The sequence below is a fragment of the Eulemur rufifrons genome, chromosome 5 (genome assembly GCF_041146395.1).
Source record: "Eulemur rufifrons isolate Redbay chromosome 5, OSU_ERuf_1, whole genome shotgun sequence".
In the NCBI taxonomy this organism is placed as follows: domain Eukaryota; kingdom Metazoa; phylum Chordata; class Mammalia; order Primates; family Lemuridae; genus Eulemur; species Eulemur rufifrons.
The window spans coordinates 6,854,955-6,880,042 of NC_090987.1; the positions used below are offsets into that span (position 1 = coordinate 6,854,955).

Genomic DNA, 25,088 nt, shown 5'->3' on the forward strand with positions numbered 1-25,088 from the left:
GGATTGATACATCTCATTGATCAAAACTCTCTTCCTAAAATCCTCCAGTACTTTTCAATAACTCACTCCAGTGAGACTTCAATGGGTGCCAATGAGCAAACAGTGGGACACTTCAAGCCACCTAATATATTGTAAATTAGAATTCTTGACAAAGAGAGGGGATGATAAATATTTGAAAAATATAATGACCACACATTTTCCAAATTTAATAAAAATATACACCTACAGATCCAAGCATTTCAACAAACCCCAAGCACAAGAAATATGAAGACTATACTAATGCCCATCAAAATCAGATTGCCTAAAACCAGTGACCAAGAAAAAGAGTCTTAAAAGCAGTCAGAGGAAATAATATATTTACATGCACATAAAGGATAAAACTTTAGGTATGGTGAGTAAGAGAAGATAGGCCAACAAAAGCACCAAGTATGATTCCATTTTTATACAACTCTAGAAAATGTAAACTAATCTATAGTAACAGAAAGTAGATCAGTGGCCATACCATGTACAGACATCTCAGGTAACAGGATGTGATTAAAATGCCTTCAAGTCTATGGCAATATGTTTCTTTCCAGAACTGAGAGGACTTCCTGAGAACAGGGAGGAGAATCCTAAATAGATTAACCTGAAACCTGAGAAGATTAAATTTTCTGCAGTAGATTAGCATGAGAGCATTTATCAGACCTTAAACTGAGTTACAGAAAAATAACAGACTAAAAATAAAATCACCCATGTATAAGGATACATGTGCAACATTGTTTATTGAAGGATTGTTCACAGGGTCAAAAGAATTAATATGCATCATTAGGAAAATAATTAAATGGATTGTGGAACCATAACACTGTGGAACATCCTGTGGTCATTAAAAAACATGAATTTGCACTGCTCCAATTGACTTAGAGGTTTGTCTATGAAATATTGAGTGAGCAAAGAAAGTTACAGAATAGCAGCTATAATATGAGCCAGTATATAAAAATTACAAAATACCACAGATGTATGTACATATTTATCTTTAGATATGTATACATATAATATGTACGTAAGTATATAGTTATACATAGATATCTATATATGGTTTTATATATAAAGATATAGGAAGATAAAGGACTGTGGGTAAGTGATGTAAGATAAATAGAACAGGAATAAAAGCAAAAATGTATATGGAAAAATAAACTTGACATTAAAGTTAAAAATAATGTAGGTAACATACATTTATGTAAATTTTATGTTTATATGTGCATGTAATTATTTAAAAAGAAAATACAGAAACAGAAATAAAGAATGGATTGCTTATTAAACAAAAGATGAAAATGTGTATCTAACACACAATGATCAGCTAGTTTTGTTCTAATCCCTGGTTCATTTCTCAATAAAAGTTTTTAGACTGTAGAGTAATGCTTCTATGGAGACAGAGGTAAGCTGCTTTGCTCTGCATACTCAAGGGAAAACATTCCCTCAGTGCAATAGGAAACTTTTCAATCTTCTACTTGCAAAGAGGAATATGGGCTCATTAATTTCTCAAATAACCAACAGTAAGTGCAATACTTTAAAACTGCAGTCCCCAACCTCTGGGCTGAGGACTGGTACTGGTCAGTGGCCTGTTAGGAACCGGGCTGCACAGCAGAAGGTGAGTGGCAGTCAAGCAAGCAAAGCTTCATCTGCATTTACAGCTGCTCCCCATCGCTGGCATCACTGCCTGAACTCTGCCTCCTCCCCACGCATCCCTGGAAAAATTGTCTTCCATAAAACTGGTCCATGGGGCCAAAAAGGTTGGGTACCACTGCTTTAAAAGACTTCAAAACACTCTTTTCCAAATATTCACATTAAGTAAGGTTAGATAGAAGAAGATGGGTCCAAAGACATAATATATATATATATATATATATATATGAAAATATATTTTATATATATTCCATGCAAGCGTTTTTTATTTTCATCCCTAATAAATATTTTAATCAATCACAACTATGAAAACAAATAAACTATTCATATTATTGTGATTTTAGGAAAATACCATGTAGAAGCATCTTCAAGATATATTTTTGAAAGTGATATCATTTTAATTTATTACTTAAAAACTTTTTAAAGTCACAAAATATTCTTCTGTAAGTTTGCTCCCCCTCCCCCTCCACAGCTCTGAAACGTTCAAAGAAGTTGAAATTATAGGATATCAAAGTTATTGAGGGAAAAGCATTTTTCAGATTTTTGCCTGTAGATAAACAGCTTTAAAAGGATTAGCATTATTTAATTCTTAATTAAATATTGCATGAAGCTGCACATAATTACTATAGTATAAAACTAGGGAAAATCAAATAATCCTATTTGAATATATTTTGTTGAAGCTAAAGTATATAATTTAACTTTATCAAGTAAAAAATTAGTGCCAACTGTAGTCACAATGAAAGAAGATCTTACATTTCCGCAAAGCCTTAAAAATTGAAATGTTCTCTTTTATTTTCTGACTCAATATTTGTCATCAAACATGAGATAGTAGACTGCATTTCTGCCAAAATAAAAGTTTTCATTTAAGGAAAAAAATATTTTAAAAAATTTATTTCTTGACATGACTAACACATACCTGAATGTTAGTATTTTTCATATGGAAAAGAGAAATTGCACCTAATATTTTTTTCTAAATAAGATTTTCATCTAAAAAAATCAGCAAAATGTTTATGTTCTTTATTGGGTTGTAACAGATAAAAGTACTAGGATAGCAGATTACAGAAACTCCTCTGATAACCTACATGAAGTGAAAGAAGCCAGTCACAAAATTCCATTTATATGAAATGCCCAGAATAGGCAAATCTATAGAGTAAAATTATTAAAGAGTAATTTAAGACTGTGGTACTGGGTTTTTTATTGGGCTGGTAAAAATACTATAAAGTTGATTATGGTGATAGTTACATAACTCTGTAAATATGTTAAAAACCACTGTTATATCCTATAATGATGGATTGTCTAGTATGTGAATTTTTTGTGTGTGAATTACATTTCAATACATCTGTTAAAATGTGCAAAGAGCAAAGGTCATTTTAGTCAAAAGGATTACAGCAATTATGCCTTCTAACAATTTTAAATCTCAGATAACTTGTGTTTGGAGCATTCTTAATCAAACAATCTGAATTGCAGCAGGAGCTTTCACCTCTTAATTTGTCTCATTGGCACCCTTACCTTAGGAAAAGTCAAAAAGCCCTACACACTCACCTCTCTATGTGTTTCATAATGTACATTGACAATGTGGTTCAAAGTAAAGAATTTTACTTCTCAAACTCTCTTTCTCTGTCAGTGTTCAAATGGCACTTGACTATGTCGTGCATATGATGCTGCTTACATTTTACGTAAATAAGTTACTCCCAGAAACATTCCATCTTATATGATTTTCCACTTGGGTGACTCGAAATTTGTTAATACGTGCACTAACTCTCCCCTAATGTATAATATTCTTGAAATCTTGGTAATGAAAATCTCACTGTCCCATGCAAATCTTTCCCACAACCAAATAGCTGAAAAAAATTTCACTTCTCTTTTTCGGGACTTTGTGCCTTTTGTGTAAAGAATGAAGCTATGTAGAATCAACAACAGCCATCTATGTAGTAAAAAAAAAAAAAAAAGTCATAACAATGGTAAACGAGCCAAAAGTAAGTTTTCTTAATCTTTAGCAACTTACCCTCCAGTGTCCTGAAGCATTCCTTATCCACCCCCATTAAGCTCACCTGTAAGTACCTACTTACTGATCACTTGTCTCTGAGTCAGCCCTTGAGGTAGTGGAGGAGCCCACAAAGATTTTGAAAAGTAATTGTTTCTACCCTCAAGGTGATTCACTGGAGGGGACAAGCAGGCATGATTACACCGCCTAGGCAAACGAGCATGTGTTGTGAGTGTGTGTGCTCATGGGAACAGTGTGTGCACTGGGTAACTGCTCCATACAGATGAAAGCCACCTAGCGGAGTGGAGTCTTGCAGCTTGAACTAAGGGAAGACAGGACCACAGATGAATTAAGGTTTTACGGAGCCTGAATTTTTTACAATTGTGGGACAAAGAAAAATTAAATAAAAGTATATATTTATTTAGGATAAATAAATAAATAAATAATATTTAGAATGAGAAAAAATAGAAGTAAATATTTCTTTAGAATAAAAAAACATAACTCACAAATTTTAGAAAGCTGACAAATATCATAAAAAGTAATGAAATACAGAAAAATAATAAATGTTCTAGTAATCACTACATAGTAACTGATATTTTTTTCCTACATTTTTGACTGTATATACTTTGACCAACTTTTTTTTTAAGACTAGTCAAGTGCAGTAGTGAGAAGGAGGAAAGAGTAGAACAAGGAGTTTATCTGTAGCTGACTGTGAACAATCCATTGACATAACTCACTACTTTTGGACCAGCCATTGATCAACTTTTAATATGACAGTGACCTTGTAATATCATTTTTCATAGAGAGTACTTAGTCTTTCTTCCAGAATAGTTTATCAATTTTTGCAAGTAAAATTGGGATAAATAAGCTCACAATGCAACACACAAGCCTATTTCTTGTTTGAAATATTGGCTTTTTTTCTTTTTTTTTTTTTCAGTTGCTCTTTATTTTTTTGTTTGTTTTATTTCAATTCTCTGAATGTTTTTACCATTATGTATGCTCTCTTACCCAAAGGAATCAAGATATCTCTGTTCACTGATTCATGGTTCATTTCCATAGCTGTTTTCATGCTATTTAGTGCCTAAACATTATTTCAGGATACACTAGTGAACTATACACATAGAAATTGTTTTGTATTTTAGATTTTATCTGTCCTATGCAAATTTTTTAAAATTTTTATTGGTGAGTTCGTAAGCATATCTTTTGGAAGTGATTATCTTTCTTCAAAGGATGTGAGTGGTGATGACACATTAATGTTAACATCCATTAACCAAAATAAACCATCCTTTAACTTAAGATAGCATAAGCTGGCAGAATTACAGAAGGGTATCATGATTTATATTGTATTTGGTTCAGATATGCTAACAAGGAAAAAGAATGTTAGTCATTTTCCAACCAGTATTCCTTATGTAATCACTTTTATCTTATTATATACAAACATGTCCCATCCAAACTTTAACATACTATGAAGTCCTATTCCTAGGTTCCTTGCCCTTAAATTATATATGTGAAAAAAGTGGGGATGTTTATATTTATGGGGTAAAAAGTGATATATAATGTATTTGAAAAGAATAATTTTAAATTTATCACTCCAAATGTTTTTATATCATAGAGATAGAAGTTTTAAAATGAGATAATACACGTATCTGTTTTCAAACTGACTTTTCACTCCCTGGTATGTAATTAGTACTTTTGGTGCCAGTACAGGGAAGCAGGGGGAAGTGGGCATATCCTCTGAAAAAAGAAAAGAAGGCAGGTGACCTGGTCTAATCTTCATTTCAACATGAAAACTGGTCCTCCAAGAAATAAAACTAGGCCATTTACTAAGAGGAGGATCCTTATGTATGGAGTGGTCTTAACTGAATGTTCCTGTAAAAGGATTTCGATAAGAAAAAAAAAAAAAAAAAAAAAAAACAGAAACTTTGAATTTATGTGGCATGATCACTGGAAAATATCCCATCACCTGGGATATAAAATAAAGATGTTTCATAGACCAAATGCTACCTACCATGTGAGACATTGCCATTGTGTGAAGTAATTACCTCCGTAACTCACTTAGATACTTTGTCCTTTATTTCTTTTCGGTCTACTCTTCTCATTATTCTCAAACTATTAACTTGCATAAATTAATTAAATATTAGTTGGTGTTAAATATTAGCTGTTTTAAGTTTTAAAATAGTATTGCTTAACTTAACCTAACTTTTTAAAATCATTTTGCATTTCTACAAGTAGATTCTAACTAGCCCAATTTTCCTTCATAATTCTCATAATAATCTTAGAGTTAAGTAAGTCATCTCAGTGTTCTGAGGGTTACCTTGACAATGTCTATAAATTATCCACTAGTAGTTTAATTAATTGTGACTTATGTAATTTCGTGCTTATATTATTCTTAATTACATTTGTTTAAAAGGTCTTGAAGTTACTTATATTAGCCAAATGGTGTCCCATATGCTTCATTTTTCTTATACATTTGCAGAATCCTACTGTGGTGTTTTATCTGCATCATTCTTTGGCCTCATAAGCTAATTCATGTAATATACAGAACAAGCTGAACAGACTTTCATGAAGGATAGCGGTTCATGGGTGAAGGTTCATTCCAGTGCCCTGGAAAATCTAAAATCCTTAGGGATGGAGAGTAATAGATTCATTTGGCTAAAAAAAGACAAATCTAGGAACTCAACTACTCACTTCACACTATAGCCAAAGCCACTGTTCAGAAATATAAGTATTTATAGCTAGTAAGAAAAGTGTTAATACAATGCTTCATTCATTTAACATTCACCACAAATTATTAAGCACATTGGTTCATCACTGTGTACTGAGAGGTGTATAAAGCAGACATGATCTACATTCTCGTGAAGCTGACAGTTCAAAGGGAGAGGCGTACAGACAGCAAATACAAAAATAACCACTCCTTTTGATAAGCTCTTTTAACAATCTTACACATTGCTTTGAGGGAAACTAGGAAAGGAAATATACTTTGGATAAAAGCCATTCATTTTCAATGGAGTGATGTGTAACCTGAGGGAAATGACAAGATGTGGCTGGCAGGTAGGAGGGGAAAGAACTGTGTGTGATGTTCTAGACAGAGAAAGCAGCGTGGACTCAGCCATAGAGCAGGAAGACATTTGGTTCATCTGATGAGCGAAGTCCAGTATAGCTAGAGGTTAGCATGGACAAGGGAGAATGACAAAGAAGAGAGAGGAGACTCATTGCAGAAGTGAAAGCATGTGGGCAATGGGCAATGGTAAAGGAGGAAACCTGTCTACTCAAAGCATTGTGGCCTGCAACTCTCTAAGACTTCAAGTGTCCATCCATATATTACTCCTTCCCACCAAGAAGGAAGAGGGAATTATCTGATTAGTGAATTTCGAAGGGAAAACTGAGTAGACACAGTTCTGCTCCTTTCTCTCCCCCCATTTCTTTGGGAAAGTGATATCGGCGAGAAGCACACGTTCTGCAATCTTTCTCGAGAACATAGGACATAGAGTGAAAGGGTCCCATGTGAAAAACAAATTTCCACCAGTCCAGCCCAGCTGTGTGGATGTCAGTCAAGCTCTTAATAGAAGGATTCAGGATTAAGAAGCCCATTCTCTTAAATATGAGCCAAAGTCTTTACAATATATTTATCAATAATAATGAAAAAAATATTTTAACTCACGCTCTCTTAATAACATATATTAATATTACTATATTGACTTCTGCAACAGAAACTAGATGCTTGCCAAATTCATTTTATGTTTCTTCTTGGTATATAGCTTAAGTACATGTTTCAACATTCCTGACAATAGGTGTTGCTATGCAAATGAGTACTCATCTGTGAATTATAAGTGGAAATACTGTATACTCCCATTCCTGGTCCATGTAAGTCATCCCTATGTGATCCTCCTTTGTCTCATTTTTGTAATCTCTAGTCAGATGCACAGTGTCTAGCTGCGTGACCTCTGAGAACCTAGGGGATGGCAGAGTCACTGAATAGAAGGAGAAAGCTGCCCTCCAAATACAGGTAGGGACTGTACATGAGTCAAAACTAATCATCTATTGAGTATTATTTACTGGAATTTTGGTATTACTTGTTAGAGCAGTTAGGGTAGGAAAGAGTGATATCATCATTGGGTATCCATGGAACCATCAGCATCTGATGATGTAGCCAGGTGGACTTGGATTTCCTTGGACTTCCAAATTACTTGAAAGGCAGCTATACTTTAAGTAAAAGGGAAGCCATTGAAGTGTTTCAAGGAAGGGGGTAATATGATGCAATCTAATGTTTTAGAAGTATCACCCTGGTTGGTGGGTAGAAAACAAGTTCAAACAGGTCAACAGTGGTTGTGAAGAGACCTGGAAGGAGAAGGCAAAGTAAGAGGTTATGACAGCTCTGCCTGGGGAAGTTGCAGAGATGGAAAGGAATGGGAAGAGATACATTCTGAGGTAGAATTCAGAAGATACATTAATGTTTTTAGTCACTTCTATGGAACAATTTCTTTAATTGTTCCATAGAAGTAGCAATAAAAGACAGTGTTTCAAAGTACCTTTGAGCTCAACTGCACTAATATTCTACCATACATCTATTTCTAATAAGTATCTTCAAGGACCAGTCTTGATTTGTACAGAATAGCTTCCATATGACATACCTTTTCAAAAAATAAGGGATAGGCATAGAATTTTAGCTACATATAACTAGTAATTCTAATCTTCTATTTTCCCTAACTCAGAAAAGTGTTTTGAGGTTCTTGAAATAAGGGTTCAATGTAAGCTATAAGTACCATAAAGGAGCCCCACAATGCCTGTGTCTCTATAAATATGAATATTTATCTATGAACATTTATAAAACAACATTATAAACTACTAGGCATATTGTTATGATCACAAAAGATAGTTTTTAATAAAACCCATAAAAAGATATCACATAAAATCATACCATTTTCAAAGAAAAAATTTTCATCTAGAGACTAATTTTTAGATATTAGCAGTATTCTCACATATGGCAAAGGATCTCTTCCATCAGGGAAAGCATCAGAGTTATTGATTTTTAAACTGAGTTACCATATTTATTTGTAATCAGTGTTTCTTACATGAATATTTTATCCTCTAGACCATGAAATTTCATGGAAATGTTCATTTCAGCACACTCAGAATTCAACATCTCATTCTGAATCAATATGTACAGACTCCCAAAGGAAAAGATGAATAACTATTAAATCCAGCATGGGAAGAGCATTTGGGATATAATTACCTCTACTATGCATTGTCTTGGTTATATTTTAAGTAGTAAGATTTTACAATTAAATTCTTATCTCGTCTCCTTTCTAAATGTCAGTAATTTAAGAATTATATCCTTCCAGAGCATACCAGACTTAAAAATACATTTTTAAAAATCTAGGTCTATTTAATAAAGCACGTCTGTTTCTAACCCTAACAATTGCTAATCTTTCCATCAGCAGTTCTTAGCCAGGCATGTATTTGCTTTTTAACAGTTTTAGGCATCTTCGAAAGAATTATACTTGTATTCACATATTTTTAGAGATGAAGAGCTGCACTGAATGCAAAGGTCATTAACAGAATTTTCGAGAAGGCGAGTAACAAAGGGTAATTCATATGAAGTTTCAAAGGATGCACCATGGCACATATTTTTCTGATTGTCATTCAACTGTAGGGGGACTTTGAATACTTTACACTTATATTTACCCTACAGTGCCATTTCTAAATGTAGTTTAAAATTCTTGTCTGTTATATCCCAATATAAAAGCAATTAAACAAATAATATATAGATAATTGCACATGACTAAGTATTCTTATTTTTTCAGTTCTAAATATTTTTTAAATATTTCATCATATTTTATAAAAATAATTTAACATATGTACATACCACATTTCTTTTAAAAATTCCTAAGAACATAATAAATTCATTATTAGGAAGTAAAAAGAAAAAAATTTAAATAATCCTATATAAAAAAGTCAAATAATATTTTTTCTTTACTTATATTTATAACTTTTTGTTGTATGAAAAACAATTCTTTTTACATTCATTGTCATTCATTGTTCAGCTTTGTAATTCATCTAATTGCAACATACACTCAAAACTTCCCTCTCAAAATCCTGTCAGCATTTTATCTAGCAAAAGCATCATATATAGCTTAGTATATATTTCTGTATGGTCATCAAATGCAGACCCAACTTACTCTGTATAAAGCCACATTCGTTTTATTTTTTCTCTCACTTACGTAACTTTGTTAAGCAATTTAGAATGGAGATTTTCAGATCTGCTACCAAAAATCATCTTTGAACAGAAAACATTAAACATTTTTCAATATACATATTGCTTTGTAAACCATTCAAACGTATGACTTTTTCTCAAAACATTTGCTACATAAATGTTACTTGAATAAAAAGAAGGCTTATAAAACAAAGAGTAACATTACCAAGTCTGTACTGCACACTAGTGGCAAGAGATAGTGAATACATGTTTTTTTTTTTTTTTAATTTCAATTTAAGACTAGTTTCATCTTAAATATTCGCTTTCTCAGTCAAATTTAGAACCCATTATATTATAGAATATATACACATGTGCTCTAAACATAATATAATTTTTGTGTCATGAAATATTTTTCCAGTATATATTAAGTTATTGTAAATGTTCACACAACCCAGAGAAAGGTATCTATGCATATAAATATTGTGAATTTATGTATACGTGTATGTGTGTATATATATATGTAAATATAGACATTGCACACACACCCACTAAATGTTAACTCATATGAAATTAGTTTGTCATTACTTTTGCCCATTATTTTTCTTTTCATTACTCATTATTCTTTCCCACATACTTACTTGGTACAATGCTTTAGTAAACAGAATACGTAAAATTAATATCATTTAAATAATAAATATTTGTGAATCATTGAAATGGGAAGGGTTCATGACAGCATTTTATTGATGAAAATGCTAAAGAAAGGTATAAAGGCAAGAGGCTGATCCTGAAAACTATGATGTCAATATGAAAAGAACCTAAATGCACTTGAGATAAATTGCTATTTTTAGACTATTCATGAAAGAATAAGATAAAATTACTTATGGTAAATGTCCTGATATCATTAGACATTTTTGGCACTCCCCTCAAATGGCCTACAATGTGTAATTAATTGAGTCATGTAGTTGATCATTTACCACTTCACTATTGATAAGTACAACAAAACATCATTTGTACACCCTATTTATATAAAATTAAATTTTTTTAAATAAATAAAGACTAACATAAAACTGCAAAAATTTGTTATTTAAAACAAAATTTCTTATAGACTGAATTTGACTAAGCCTACTATTGGCATGTGATTTCGCATATTCCTCTTACAGAGAAAATTCAATTTTTTAACCTCCCTTCCTCATGTCTGTTGAATCTTTGGGCCTTCTGCCCACTATCTTACATATCCAAAGGAAAAAAATCCTGTTTTCATTTTTCCTTTATATCATATGTCCTCATACCTCTTTCACATTTTGCGGCTTCAATTCTTTTAACTCTTCATACTTCCATTTCCACAGAGACAAAGCTGACTCCAGTCGTTCTACTTCTTTTTCCAAAGCTGTGCGCATTCTAAATCATTTAAGAAATAAAAGAAAGGAAAATAGACATATAATTCTAAAATAATTTTAGGAATGCATCTAATTTTATATTTTCTATTTTTCTAATTTTTGATATTTGTATATGATTACAATGAGAGAAAACATTTTCCAACTTATTAAAAATTACAAATATTGAATAAAACTTGATTTAGTCTATTATAGTTCTGTGAATTAACTTTACTGTAGATTAAATATATTTAATTTGGTTTAATTTGGTTTTTGCCAGTATCAACATTCTGCCTGATTTCTCTTATGAATGTCATACATTTCTCTCAATTCCTCTTATTCATATTATTTCCTCACATAGGAGATGTATGTTTCTAATTTTAACATGGTTTTTATCCATCTTCATATTGTGACTGTATATAAATGAAGAATCCTTTGAGATGACACAGAATTCGAGGAGACCACCTAACAATTTAAAAAATCAGTCATCTATTGGGGATATAAAAATATTTTTAAATTATTTTCAATTTTGTTTTAATAAAGCAATTTCAGTAGGGTCTTTATTTAAATATTATAAAATAATTAAAATTAATTTCTCCATTTGTAGAACTAGCAACAGCACTGGAAGTAAAATTTGGTCCTCTAATATCTCAACCACTGAATTTTTTTTTCCTCACAATGGTCATTAGAGTGAGTCATTGAAAATAATTGCTTTATATCTGGTTGTAATTTGCATATATAGCCCTTTCTAATTGGCCTGTCCTTATCTGTGTGGTAGATTAGATTACTGTCAAAAAATACTCAGTGTTTTCCCTCTATTTCTATGGACAGAGTCAATATCTTCATCCCCAGATCTTAGGCTTTAATAACAGGATATTAGCAGATGTGACAGAAGCAGAAGTTTGAAGACAACTTGGGTGTCTGGGCTCCAGCTAAATAAATTCTAATTGTTATAAGACATTGAGATTTTGAGATTGTTAGTTACAGCCTTATTGTACTTAAGATCAACTAATATACATACACAAATCTATTTTAGTGATGTTAAATGTCACTAGAAAGGTCTTAGAAACACATTCACAGAGCTAGAAAATGCATGCAGAATCAAAATTGAATGCCACATACATATTTATAAGAAATATGACTCTTCCTGGTAGCAATACTATGAGAATAATTCAAAACAGTGTTAGGCTGTAAATATATTAGTTTAATCCAATTAAATGGATAAGGAGCCTATTAAAAAGTTATATAATTATATTTGCATGAATCAAGCCATAAAATTGAGAAAGGATATAAAAGAATTAGAGCTTAGTTTAGCCTCAAAAGACTTGGGTTGCAACAAAAATGGTACAAAGTTTCATTTATAGGACAGTGATCTGTAATCCCTTATTAACACAGCAAATATATTAAACAAAATTAACAAACAAAAGGTTTAACATGAAAGTCTAGGTCTCATGAACACTACATATGAATGTCTATAGCTTTAGATGAAAAACCCCAGCCAAAATTTCTGATAGATAAGCAAACTTAGCCAATTGATGACACCCAAGTTGCTTATCATAATACAAATTTCGTCCTAGTAGCTGTTTTTGGATGTCAAGAGAATAGAATTAAGTAATAGAAATAACAACCAAATTACCAAATATTAATAATTTCCTGTTAAATTTAGAAGCATATATACAAACCATTATACATTGAAATAGGTTGCATATCTGACATTTGAGTACTTTTTAAGCATATTAGAATGCTTAAAAGACATTGAGTATTGACTTAGACTTGTGAACTTAAGTTGAAAAGTACAATAAAATGGTAATAAGTTTGTAACTTCATTAGCATGTTTAAGAATCACCATATTTATCATTTTAATTTATTAGATTTATCTGAGTAGAACTTGGGAGTATTTTGTCAGTAATTAAAAAACAAAAAGCAAATAGAATATGTTAAATTAATAAAATAATTTTATTAAAGGTTTTAATTAACTACATTTATGTAAAAGAGCAAACATTGATAAATTTTCCCCTTCAGATTAATTTTGATAATTATTTTATTTATAAATAGAATGATAAAAAATTATACTTGATAATTTTAATATAAATTTTTTAATTTACCAGTTCAAAATCACACATGTTGAAAAATCAAATACCTGCTTTTCCTATTACACTTTAATCAAATAATTTAAAAACTCAAAAGAAAGTCAAATGTTTCAAAGCAATAAAAGCTCACATTAGTATAAAAATGATTTATGATTACTAGGGAATAAATGTGGATCCTCAAAAATGTCATCAAAATTATTAGGGTAACTATTCTTTCAGGATTTTATAAGTAGTTCAAGAAGATCATTTTACATTATATATTAAACTTATTAAATTTTAATTTCAGTTACATATATAGATATAATCTAAATATATAATTACATCTAGATTACATCTAGACATAGAATAATATTCAAAACCAGCCCATCAATAAAAATAATAAAATTTTGCCAAAGTAAATTAAAATGAATGGATAACAATTTATGTTACTATTTAAGGAAAATTTAAAAAAATTAAAAATAAAAAATGAGGTAAATTAGTACGTTTTCAAAGATAGTAATATATACATCTTAAATAAGATAACTGATATGTAATAGTTTCCTGAAAGAAAATCATGCATATTTACTATGTAAAAAGTTGCAATTTGGTCAGGAGCATGAGAAAACAGGCAATTCATAAAAACTTATTTAATGACAACGTGATACTTGAATTTTTTTATTATGGCCCCATCAAAAATTTTGTGACTCTGTAAGCAAACATTAAGAACATTGCACATCTAAATTTGTGCAGCAGAGGGCACTCTATAAATCCTTAATTTTCTGGTCTAATCGATTTATTCTATGTCAGAGAGATTTTCATAATTGATGAGTTCTATAGTTAAATTTATAATTGAAATATATACTATTGTCATTCAATTGGCCTACAAGAAGACAAAAGAAAACCTAATATTTACACTAAAGTATATTGCATATTTCACATACACATTCTTTATAAGAACAAAATTCTTTTCTCTAATATGATGACATAACATTTTAGAACTCATATTGCTAAAGTATATAAAATTAGCAGGATCTAAAAGATAAACCATGAACAAAAATTATTTTTATGGAAAGATGTGGTTATATCTCTATGCAATTATTTGATACTTTGTTAACTATCATGATCCCATAATAATTAGAAGTTAATTTTGAATATTTAGACAAAAATATTACTCAACTATTTCTCAGGGATGAAAGGTCCTGAAATGTTAATATCTAGAAATAAATATTAATCACTTTTGAACTGTAGGAAATTTCATTGAACAATATTGTCAGCATTTTCTGAAAGGGTCTATTATCAAAATGTTTTTGCCAAATCAAAATAATATATCCATTGTTCTCCAATCCAAATCTAGAGTTAGTATTGAATTGTTAATAAAATTTTTACAAATATACTTTTTTAAATTTAACTTAATTTTTTTTATTTCAGCATATTATGGGGGTACAAATGTTTAGGTTACGTATATTGCCCTCCTCAACCCCCCCCACCCCTGAGTCAGAGCTTCAAGCGTATCCTTCCCCCAGAGGGTGTTCATCACACTCACTATGTATGTATATACCCATCCCCTCCTCCCCCTCCCATCTACCCAATGCCTAATGAATGTTATTACTATATGTGCACTTAGGTGTTGTTCAGTTAAAACCAATTTGATGGTGAGTACATGTGGTGCTTATTTTTCCATTCTTGGGATATTTCACTTAGTAGAATGGGTTCCAGCTCTATCCAGGAAAATGCAAGAGGTGCTATATCTGTTTAGAACTCAGGAAAATCAGCAAGAAAAAAATCAAACAACCCTATCAAAAAGTGGGCAAAGGACATGAACAGAAACTTTTCAAAAGAAGACAGAATAATGGCCAACAAACATATGAAAAAATGCTCAACATCTCTAATCATCAGGGAAATGATAATCAAAACCACAATGAGATATCATTTATATCCAGTGAGAATGGCCTTTATCAAAAAGTCCCAGAACAACAAATGTTGGCATGGATGTGGAGAGATAGGAACACTCATATACTGCTGGTGGGATTGTAAACTAGTGCAACCTCTGTGGAAAGCAATATGGAGATACCTCAAAGAGATACAAGTAGATCTACCATTTGATCCAGCAATCCCATTACTGGGCATCTACCCAAAAGAACAAAAGACATTCTATAAAAAAAAATCCGCACTCGAATGTTTATAGCAGCACAATTTACAAATATGCTTTTAATAAGCAACCTATGTGTTGTTTTGGAAATGCACTCCCAACTATTTTTAATTATATCTTTCAGCACTAGGTGTTCTTAGGTGCAAAGCCATATATTATTAATTTAATTTAAGAAGAGCTGTATTTTAAAAATGCATTACACTGGCAGATCTCCAGGAGGGCCATAGAACAATGCTTGGAGGTGAAACATCCAGGGACAAGACCTACTTTCTTGCCATAAAACTGGCCCTGTGAAGCCCCCACTACCTGTAGCCTTCCTACCTGTTGCCTATACTCTCACCTGGTGTGAATTATATACTCAGGAAGCAAATCTATTCAAATTAGCTAATTTGAGTCGGAAAAAATATTAATACCTCAAAAAATCTCTAGGAGATCTCTAAGGAACACATGCATCCAGAAACGCTAATGATAAACCATAGAAATCTTCCCATGAGCACATTATTATAGCCATCATTAAGGTACTGATATCACAGCAGTACCTCAATATCACCAGTTTGAGACAAGGAGTGATGTTACTAGGGATCAGAGGACACAGTACCTCTGGAAACAAGATGTAGCTACTGCAGCTGCCTCCCTTTTCACCAGGGTGGCTTCTAGGTGTTCTCCACTTCCTTGGAGCATTAGCTTGGGCTTAAAAGTCTAGGTGGTAACATCTGATTAGCTGTTCCTAGGTAAAGTGTCTACACCCTCATTGCAAGGGATACTATGGTAGAGATCTACTAGCATTTTATAGCCTATTAAGAGATGTAGATGTTGTTTCATTAGGTAGTAGGTTGCCCAAGCCCAAAATAGATACTGGACAGTCAAAACATGGTAAAGATTTAGCAAACATTGCATTTGTGACAGTGAGTTAATAAATAAAGGAGGCCTGAATTTTTAATACGTAACCACATTAAACAATATTAACCAGATTTGCATGTGAATTTATTCATTATGTCAATTGAGAAATATGTATATATTCATGAAATATAAATCTCTTTCATATATGTATATAAAATATACTATGAAGCATTTTCAGTTTGCTGCCCCTTCTCACCAGGATTTTAAATCTCATTTTATTAAGAAAAAAATCAGTATTTAATGAAGCAAAGCATATAATTGGAACATACAAATTTTCTTATGTAGAAAATAAATTAGGTGGCACGTGGTGGCTCACGCCTGTAATCCTGGCACTCTAGGAGGCCAAGGCGGGAGGATCCCTTGAGGTCAGGAGTTTGAGACCAGCCTGAGCAACAGTGAGACCCCCCCATCTCTACCAACAATAGAAAAAATCAGCTGGGTGCAGTGGTGCATCTGTAGTCCCAGCTACATGGGAGACTGAGGCAGGAGGATCAGTTGAGCTCAGGAGTTTGAGGTTTCTGTGAGCTAGGCTGACACCACTGCACTCTAGCCTGGGCAACAGAATGAGACTTTGTCTCAAAAAAAAAAAAAAAAAAAAAAGAAAGAAAGAAAGAAAAAGAAAGAGAAAGAAAATAAAATAACATGGAAAAGGAGGACTAAAGCACAGCTTAAATAACACAAAGCAAGCATATATAAGGAATTTATAAGGGATAAAGGTGCTATATATAGGAGATATATAAGGGATAAAGGTGCATATATAAGCATTTATAAGGGATAAAGGTGCTATATATAGGAGAATTTGAAAACTGAATCTAAATGTCAAAACAGTTCATTGATAATTCATCAGAAATATATAAATTCTTAGTATATAAGAAGCTTTCGTACACTGGATGATTAGTCCTAAAACTGAACCATACTCAGAATGCAAATAAAACAATAAAGTTTAGTTTAGTTGATGAGGAGGTTCTAAGCAGAAACAATGGTAAAAATGAGCCCCTGAGTTTCCCAAGCTGATTTTGGTGCACTAGTCAAGAGAATTTTCCCACTAGATGGAAACATAGAAAAAACTGCATTCACATCTCAACTCAAGCCACCCACTTGCTATGATTCCAGGAGGAAGAATTTAAAAGATCTGCCAGACTTATAGTAATAGCAGATACTATATTCTTGGGAAACATTCTTTTGTGATAGAAAAAAAACAGTGCAATTGCCTCATGGGGATTGCTCGCAAATGTTGATTCATGGACACATGCACCATGACTCATATATCCATGAGATTGTTTCCTTAAAGAGGAGAGAAAGGCGACAGAGCCAAATCAAAGGTTCCTTTTCCCTCTTACTCTTTGGCCTGTCTATGGTTCAGATACTGAAGTTGCTGAGAATTAGAGAATTTACTTACTCTGAGGATTGTTCATTATTCCAAGGAAGTCAAAATGTTGTGTAGATGTGTATGAGTGTGTAAAGATAGCACATGCATATCATTAAACTGGAACCTTAGGATAGGAAAGTTTACATCTAGGAAAAAGCAGATTCACATCACTCCTCTTACATCAGTGAAGTAGCACTATGAGTGGGCTTGAAAGAAGTCCATGACAACCAAAGAGTTAAATCCTCCCAGAAATAAAAACACAGGGTTAGAACATGAGGGAGACCTATAGGTTTAGATAAAACTTGCTGGTAATGTGTGTACAAACCTAAAAAATTCAATTTTATTCTCTTTTCTACTAATGTTGATTGTCTCTGTTAGGAATTTATACTTGGTGATAAAATAATAAGAATTTATTCTGTACACAGAATCTTGCATTATATTACAATCTATTTAATATGGTGAAGTATAGACAAAGAATGTGAAGAAAGGAATTGGTGGCATTCATACATTTCAGAGGGACTAATGGGAAACTTCTGGCTGTCAGAAAATGAATGGCAAATAAAGAGCTCACAGTATTTGTGAAAACCTATATTTCTATATTTATCCCTTTTTCAGTACATTGAAACCAGGGAAATTAAAACCACTATGTAATATACACTTATATTTATATATTGGGTTATATATCCCTATGTAGTCCCCTTGATTTTCTTTCTTTCTTTTTTCTTTTTTTTTTTTTTAGATACAGGGTCTCACTCTATTGCCTAGGCTGGAGTGCAATGGCATGATCATAGCTCACTGCAGCCTGAAACTCCTGGGTTAAGCGATATTCCTGCCTCAGCCTCTCCAGAAGCTGGGATTACAGGACCACCATGCCCGCTTTGCTTTTCTGATTCTGCCCATTAAGAGTTTTATAACTAAAAAGATGGAGAAAATAATTATGTGTAGATTTGGGACCACATTTTACAGTGCATTGAATATTCCACATTGTGCTAATAATTTTTTAAGCTGATATCAAAAAAAGAAATATATATATATAGAGAGAGAGAGAGAGAGTAATTACATTACCAGCCCCTTTCCAAGACATTATTTGTGTTTGATCCTTACAAGAATTCTGTGAAGAAGGCCATGACAGATTGCATTTTGGAAAGATAGCACAATGATCCCATCCTGTATGCACTTATTATTAAAATGATTTTGACACTCCTCCCCCTGAGAGTACCCTTCTCTCCCTTCAACTTGATCAGCCTTCACCAATAAGTGGGTCAGATATGATGCTATGGACTTCTGAGGCACAAGCATTAAAATGCCAGGTATTTCACTCTGTGCTCTTAAGATGTTCACTTGCAGCCTAGCCACTATGCTGTGAGGAAGCCAAGTAGCCACGTGGATAGATCCCATACAGGTGTGGCAACTGAGCTCCCAGGTGAAACAAGATCAACTGCCAGATATATGAGTGAGTGAGGCTTCAGATAATCCCAATCCCCAGCTGTTCAGGAACCCCCAGCCTTGGAGCCATCCCAGCTGAAGCCACGTATGAGAGATAAGCTGTCCATGCCGAGCCCACCTCAAGATTCATGAACAGAATACATGGTGGTGGTGGTTGTTTTAATGACCATTGTTTGAGAAAGTTTGTTATGCAACAATAGATAACAGGAGCATAACATCACTACCCCTATTTTCATAAAGAGGCAATGGCCAGTACCACTTAGCTAGAGTATGTCAGAACAAAGAACGAAGATGAATATCTAGGTCACTTAGACACAAGCCTAGTGCTCTTTCCTCTACACCACAATGATTCCTGTCTAGAACAGCTTTTCCTGGAATCAATACCTCACAAGTTATGGTTTGTTATTAAAATTAACATATTTATTCATTTTTATTGACTCACCAAAGTCCAAGAATGCTGTAAAAATTAGATAATACACTGGATATTTTAACTGTATACATTAAGAATTTAAATACAATTATAGTGAATCTACCAGAGATGATGAGAACATGGTTACAATAAAATTCAATTTAAAAGAATGATAAAGACTAACAAGCTATTATGTAAATTACTTTTCAAAATTCAAAATATGACTATATGTCAAATTGATTTCTTTAATTCTTAAAAGTTACTGACTAAATGTGGGTAAAATGCATTATCAAATGGCCCATTTATCAGTCTTAACAATTCTAAGAGGTTTGAAACTCAGACTTGGTTAAGGGAGACAATGATTAGCACTTACTCTCTTTCCTTCCATAAGACTTTTTGGAATTCATCCAAATGCACCTGCAAAGCTGAAATTTCAGTTACTTCATTTTCCAAAGGCAGATTTATTGCTTGCAGTCTCAGCCCAGATTTCATTACACCATTTCCAGAACCCTCATTCTTGAATAAATCAATACAATCTAGATTGGGTTTCATCTGCTTGCTTAAGTTTAATGGATCAATAACCACACCATCTTCCTGAAAAACAAAATAAAACAATTATTGTTGAATATTTAAATCTCTCAGGAGTCAGAAAGAAAACACATTTTCAAAAGGAAATAAGTGTTATGACACAGCATCAAATTCACATTTTTATTTTCTTGTCAGAGCGTTATATGGCAAAACTAACTTGCATTCTCCTTCAAACTTATTTTATTCTATGTTCTACCTTATTATAATAATATACATTACTCAAAAGGTCTGATTTAACTTTCAGTTTGTTTTCTTTTTCTAATCACAGCTAAAAATAACCATGCATAAACTTGAACATCTGTAAAGAATTTTTTTAATGTTGATAAATTACTCTTTAAAGTTTCTTTTGTCACAAGACACTTGAGAGTTTCAAAGTAAACATAACTGATTATTTTTTAGCATTCTTTGGAAGACAAGGTAGAAAGAATTTTCAGGAAGCTCTTGAATATTTTCACAAGCTTGTTTCTTGTTTTATTTTAGTTCACTAGTCAAATCTCAAATAGAATTTAATGGGGAATTTTAATAAATATTGGCATCAATTACCAGAGCAGCACACTGGCTCAAAAATCTTACAGCATAATTCAAAAACTGCACTAAACGCATGTTATTGATATTTGTCTATAATTTACATTTGCCCTGATTCGTGGGCTTTAAATGAAATAAGGCCAAGTTCAAACAAAATCTCAATGAGTAGTCACGTTTAAGTAAAATCTCAATGATATTTCATTTTTCCTATTTTATTTTTTTAATAATATGCAGATACTGAGTTAACTAGCATGATTCATCTCTTAATTCTCTCAAGAATTAGTATTGCAATTCTCTAAATCATTGTGAAAAACAACAAAATAAGACATGTGTTTTTCTCCATGGAAAATACTGTGGTCAGACAAGCTATACAAATGCAAGTATCTTTCTCATTGTGCCCACAGCTGGCAAAGAAACTGGCCAAAATTTAAAAAAAAAAAAGAAAATCTGATCAAAGCTTCTTCAACAGGTAATACTTACTGTCCTACCAACAGAAGAAATTTCTTATGTTTATTCCCCAATAAACAAATGTTTAATATATATCTACAATGTATAATTTGTTCTTGACAATAATGATACAAAGATATTTTAGATGAAATTCCAAGATATCGAGAATTTCCTAGCATAATACATGTGAAGAGAATCCTTCATTTTCTCAAATACAGAGTCTAGTGACTTATAATAATTACAAAAGTTTTTTGAATTAAGGGAACATTATGTGAGCCATGTTCCCTCATCCTTATCACTGCTTTCAAACACATACATTAATAAAATGGAATTTTGAGAATATATATAATTTTCCCAAAAAAGTACTAATAGCCTGGATTGTCAAATTAAAAAATAAAAAATAAAAACCCTAGAAGGCCAAATAAGCAGAAGTAATCATGTTACTATAATCTTTATATATTTTTTATTTATAGTGGAATCCATTTATAGTAATACCTACCACAAATTCTATACATTATAAAAAGGCTTAAAATTTTAGATGGAATTGTAGAGGTGCAAGATATTAACTAATATGTATTTAGAGAAGGAAGTAAGTAGACAAAGTTAACGATACACACTGATGCTATGATAAGAGGTAACGTGAGTTCCTAACATTTCCCCAAGTATGTTCCCTGGGTTGTTAACAGTAGTTACCAAATGGAGGAGGCGGGAGAGGGGCGGGAGGAGGAGGAGGAGGAGGAGGAGGAGGGGGGGGAGGGGGAGGAGAAGGAGCGTTTCATTGATGAATAAGTGTACAAACTGGTAGAGTAAATAAAATTGTTAAAAACTCTTTTTTGTGCAGAATTCTCAGAAACTTCAAGATTCAAATTACACCAAGGAATTCCAAGAGTGGATCCTGTGAAGCAGGATCCTAAAGGTGCTTGCCTACAATATCCATTTTATAAAGAGTTAATTGTGAGGCCAGAGTCCCTAATCTTGAAAAATATTCAAACTACTCTATGGATCATTTATAATTTTGATATAATTAGGGTAAATAGAAAGAAATATTTCCAAATATTTTCTTTATACATAAAAATGCTGGGTTCATTTTTGCTATAAAATCACTGATACAGTCTGAAATTGTGTCTTCTCAAAATTCATTTTTGAAGTCCTAACCCCCAGTACCTCAGAATGTGACTGTTATTGGAGATAGGGCCTTTAGAGATGAGACTGAGTTAAATTGGAGTCATTACAGTGCCTAGTGATGGTTTCCTTGTAGGAAGAGGAAATTAGAGCACAGACATGCACATAGGGAAAAGACAACGTGAAGACACAGGGAAAACACGGCCATCTATGGGGCAAGGAGAGAAGCCTAAGAAGAAACCAACCCTGTGACACCTTGACCCTGTACTTTTAGCTTCTACAACTGTGAGAAAATACTGTTGCTTAAGCCACCCAGATGGTGGTACTCTATCATGTCAGCCCTAGCAGATGAATACAGTCACCATTGGATTTGTCATTGTCTCCTTCATCCCCATCATTATATATGGCATGACGTTCAAAAATGCACATAATCTCAGGGTTCTTCTGTGGATTTTTTTCCCTTACCTTACTATTTGTGTTCTCCTTTGTAGGAAATTGTCTTTTTACCAAATCCACTCTGATAGACTCGGACATTTGTGAACTAAGTAGAAATTGATCTCTATGTTGAAAGGACTCCTCTACAAAACTAGGAAGTTTCAGGTCCTGAGTAATTTTAGCTTCTAATGCCTCCTTTTGAGGTGGCAAACTTTGTTTTTTTTTCAGTGCACTCAATTCTTTCATGGTCATCTCCAATTTTATTCTGAGTTGTCTTCCTTCCTCCCTGGCACTGTTCCTTTCTGCTCGAACTTTGCTCCATTTTTCTCTCCAATTGGCAGTGCAGTCTGACCACCATCGCATAGTCTTTTCCATCTGAGCAGCTCTGGCCTTGACCTCTTTAAGTTCCCGCAGGCGAAGTTCTTCGCAAATATCCCATTCACTGGTGTTACATGAGCGAGCACAGAAATTGTGGGCAGCATGAGATTGTAGCCCATAAAGAGAGAAACAGGGATTACGGGTATCCCTGGGGGCTGAGGAAGGTGCTACCATGTCACAGTGTGGTTTCATGGATGACTGCTGCATCTGAAACATTTGTGTTTCCTCAATTAATCGATGAATGGAATCTAAGTTCATATTTATCCTTTAAGGCCTAAGAAAAGACAGAAGACATAATTGCACACTTGAATTTCCCTTGCAATTATAACAGCAAGACCAACATTTAAAAAGAAAAGTTGATAAAAACAATTCATCTTTTCAATATTCCATATTTTATTTTCCAGTGTTGCTAAAAATATGGAGAAATTTATGCATTTTAATTATCCTTAAAGAAACAGACATTGCTCATATTAAATTTTACCAAACAAATACAAATAAATATATAAACATGCAATTGGAGATAGATTATGACATGAATAATTTATTTCAACAAATACAATTCTGTACTGTAACATGGTACACTTCAAAACAAAACTTGCAATATTTATTGTCCACTGACTACATAATGGTTTTCTTTTTCTCTGCTAACTAAACTCTGATTTGTTCAGGTAGAATGCAGAATCTATTAATCTCTGGAAGAATAAGTCACTATCCCAATCTCAGAGGCTAAATCATGATTAGTCTGCCTTCCATAATGACTTCCGTCTATTGACTATTCACTAGTCTCAAGGCAGGCATATAGCCTGTTTCTGGCTAATGAGATGTGAGGCAAAGTGTTCTGGGAAGGCTTCCCATCTAGAAAATAAGAGAATATCAGAATGAGAAACTGTCTTTCCTCTCTCTTCTTTCCATTTGAACAAAGATATGGTTCTGAAAGAAGGCGAGTATAACAGCCATCTCCTAACATTTAAAATGGTGAAACAGAAAGATGAAAAGACCCTGACTAAACTTCTGCATGAAGAATGCATACCTCTGATTTCTTTGCTATGTAAGAAGGATTACCTGTATTTATTTAAGCTATGATGGTTGAGTTTTCGGTTACCTGCAGTCAAAAGCCCATCTAACTGATAGATGAATTAATGTCCTACTACGGCTAATATTGTGATAAGCTCTAAAAATAAAATATGAAAAAGATGGTCCTTGTATTAAAAGATTTTACAGTCTAGTGGATGAGACAAGCACATATAAATTTAAAACTAAACTGTAATAAATATATTTATTCAGTCTTTTTCTTAGTACATATTATGTGTCAAGTCAGACTCTTGGGGTATGTTCAAGATGACTTCAGGAGTACTGCTAAAGATTCAATATTCAAATAGGTATGTTGAGAATATAACAAGAAGAATCTTTTCTTTAAAATAATTGCTTAAAACATGCATGTTAATTTTCAAATTAATAAAGTTCCATGGTTGTATAAGATTACCCGTTTTTATCCTCAGATATGGTTTTCTGGTGTAAATAATCTTAGATGATATTTTATGTGCATGACATTAATTCCTCTCACTTTTTTTCATTTGCTTTTATGTAGTTACAGATCATAAACTTCCTCCTTATGACTCATTTATTTAATCAACTGAATGGGTTTCATTACACCAACTAACTTACAAGATAAGCCTTTATTCATTGAGAAAAATAAGACTATGTAATATTTTTAAAAGACTAATATTAAGACTACATAATTAAAAGACTTTATAATATTAAAGTCAATTAATATTAATTTTTACTTGTGCAAAAAAACATATTTTAACAAGTGTTCTGTAGATGTGCCAAAGCAATTCACTCATTATTACAATACTTACTATAATAATAGAGACTCATGGTTGTAATTATTTTTGTTAGCTTTGGTATATGTCCAATCATGTTTGAATTAGTGCTGATCTGGAGAAATTGTTCCCTTCATTTACTGTAATTCAGAGGGCAATAATAATATAACTGACTAAATTCCAAAACCAACATTAAAAAAAGAACAAAAGGAACTC

At 32.6% G+C, this 25,088-nt stretch overlaps 1 protein-coding gene across 1 annotated transcript in view; it reads right to left on the reverse strand.

Annotated features, from left to right (window-relative positions):
• CCDC102B (coiled-coil domain containing 102B) overlaps window positions 1-23,307 on the reverse strand; it is a 168,055-nt gene extending 144,748 nt beyond the window's left edge. The window contains exons 1-3 of the mRNA XM_069468615.1: window positions 22,702-23,307; window positions 19,928-20,148; window positions 11,129-11,237 (exon numbers count right to left, since the gene is read on the reverse strand). Of these exons, the coding sequence (XP_069324716.1) occupies window positions 11,129-11,237; window positions 19,928-20,148; window positions 22,702-23,307 (936 nt within the window). The remainder of the gene's footprint in view (window positions 1-11,128; window positions 11,238-19,927; window positions 20,149-22,701) is intronic.
• Window positions 23,308-25,088: the final 1,781 nt, after the last annotated feature.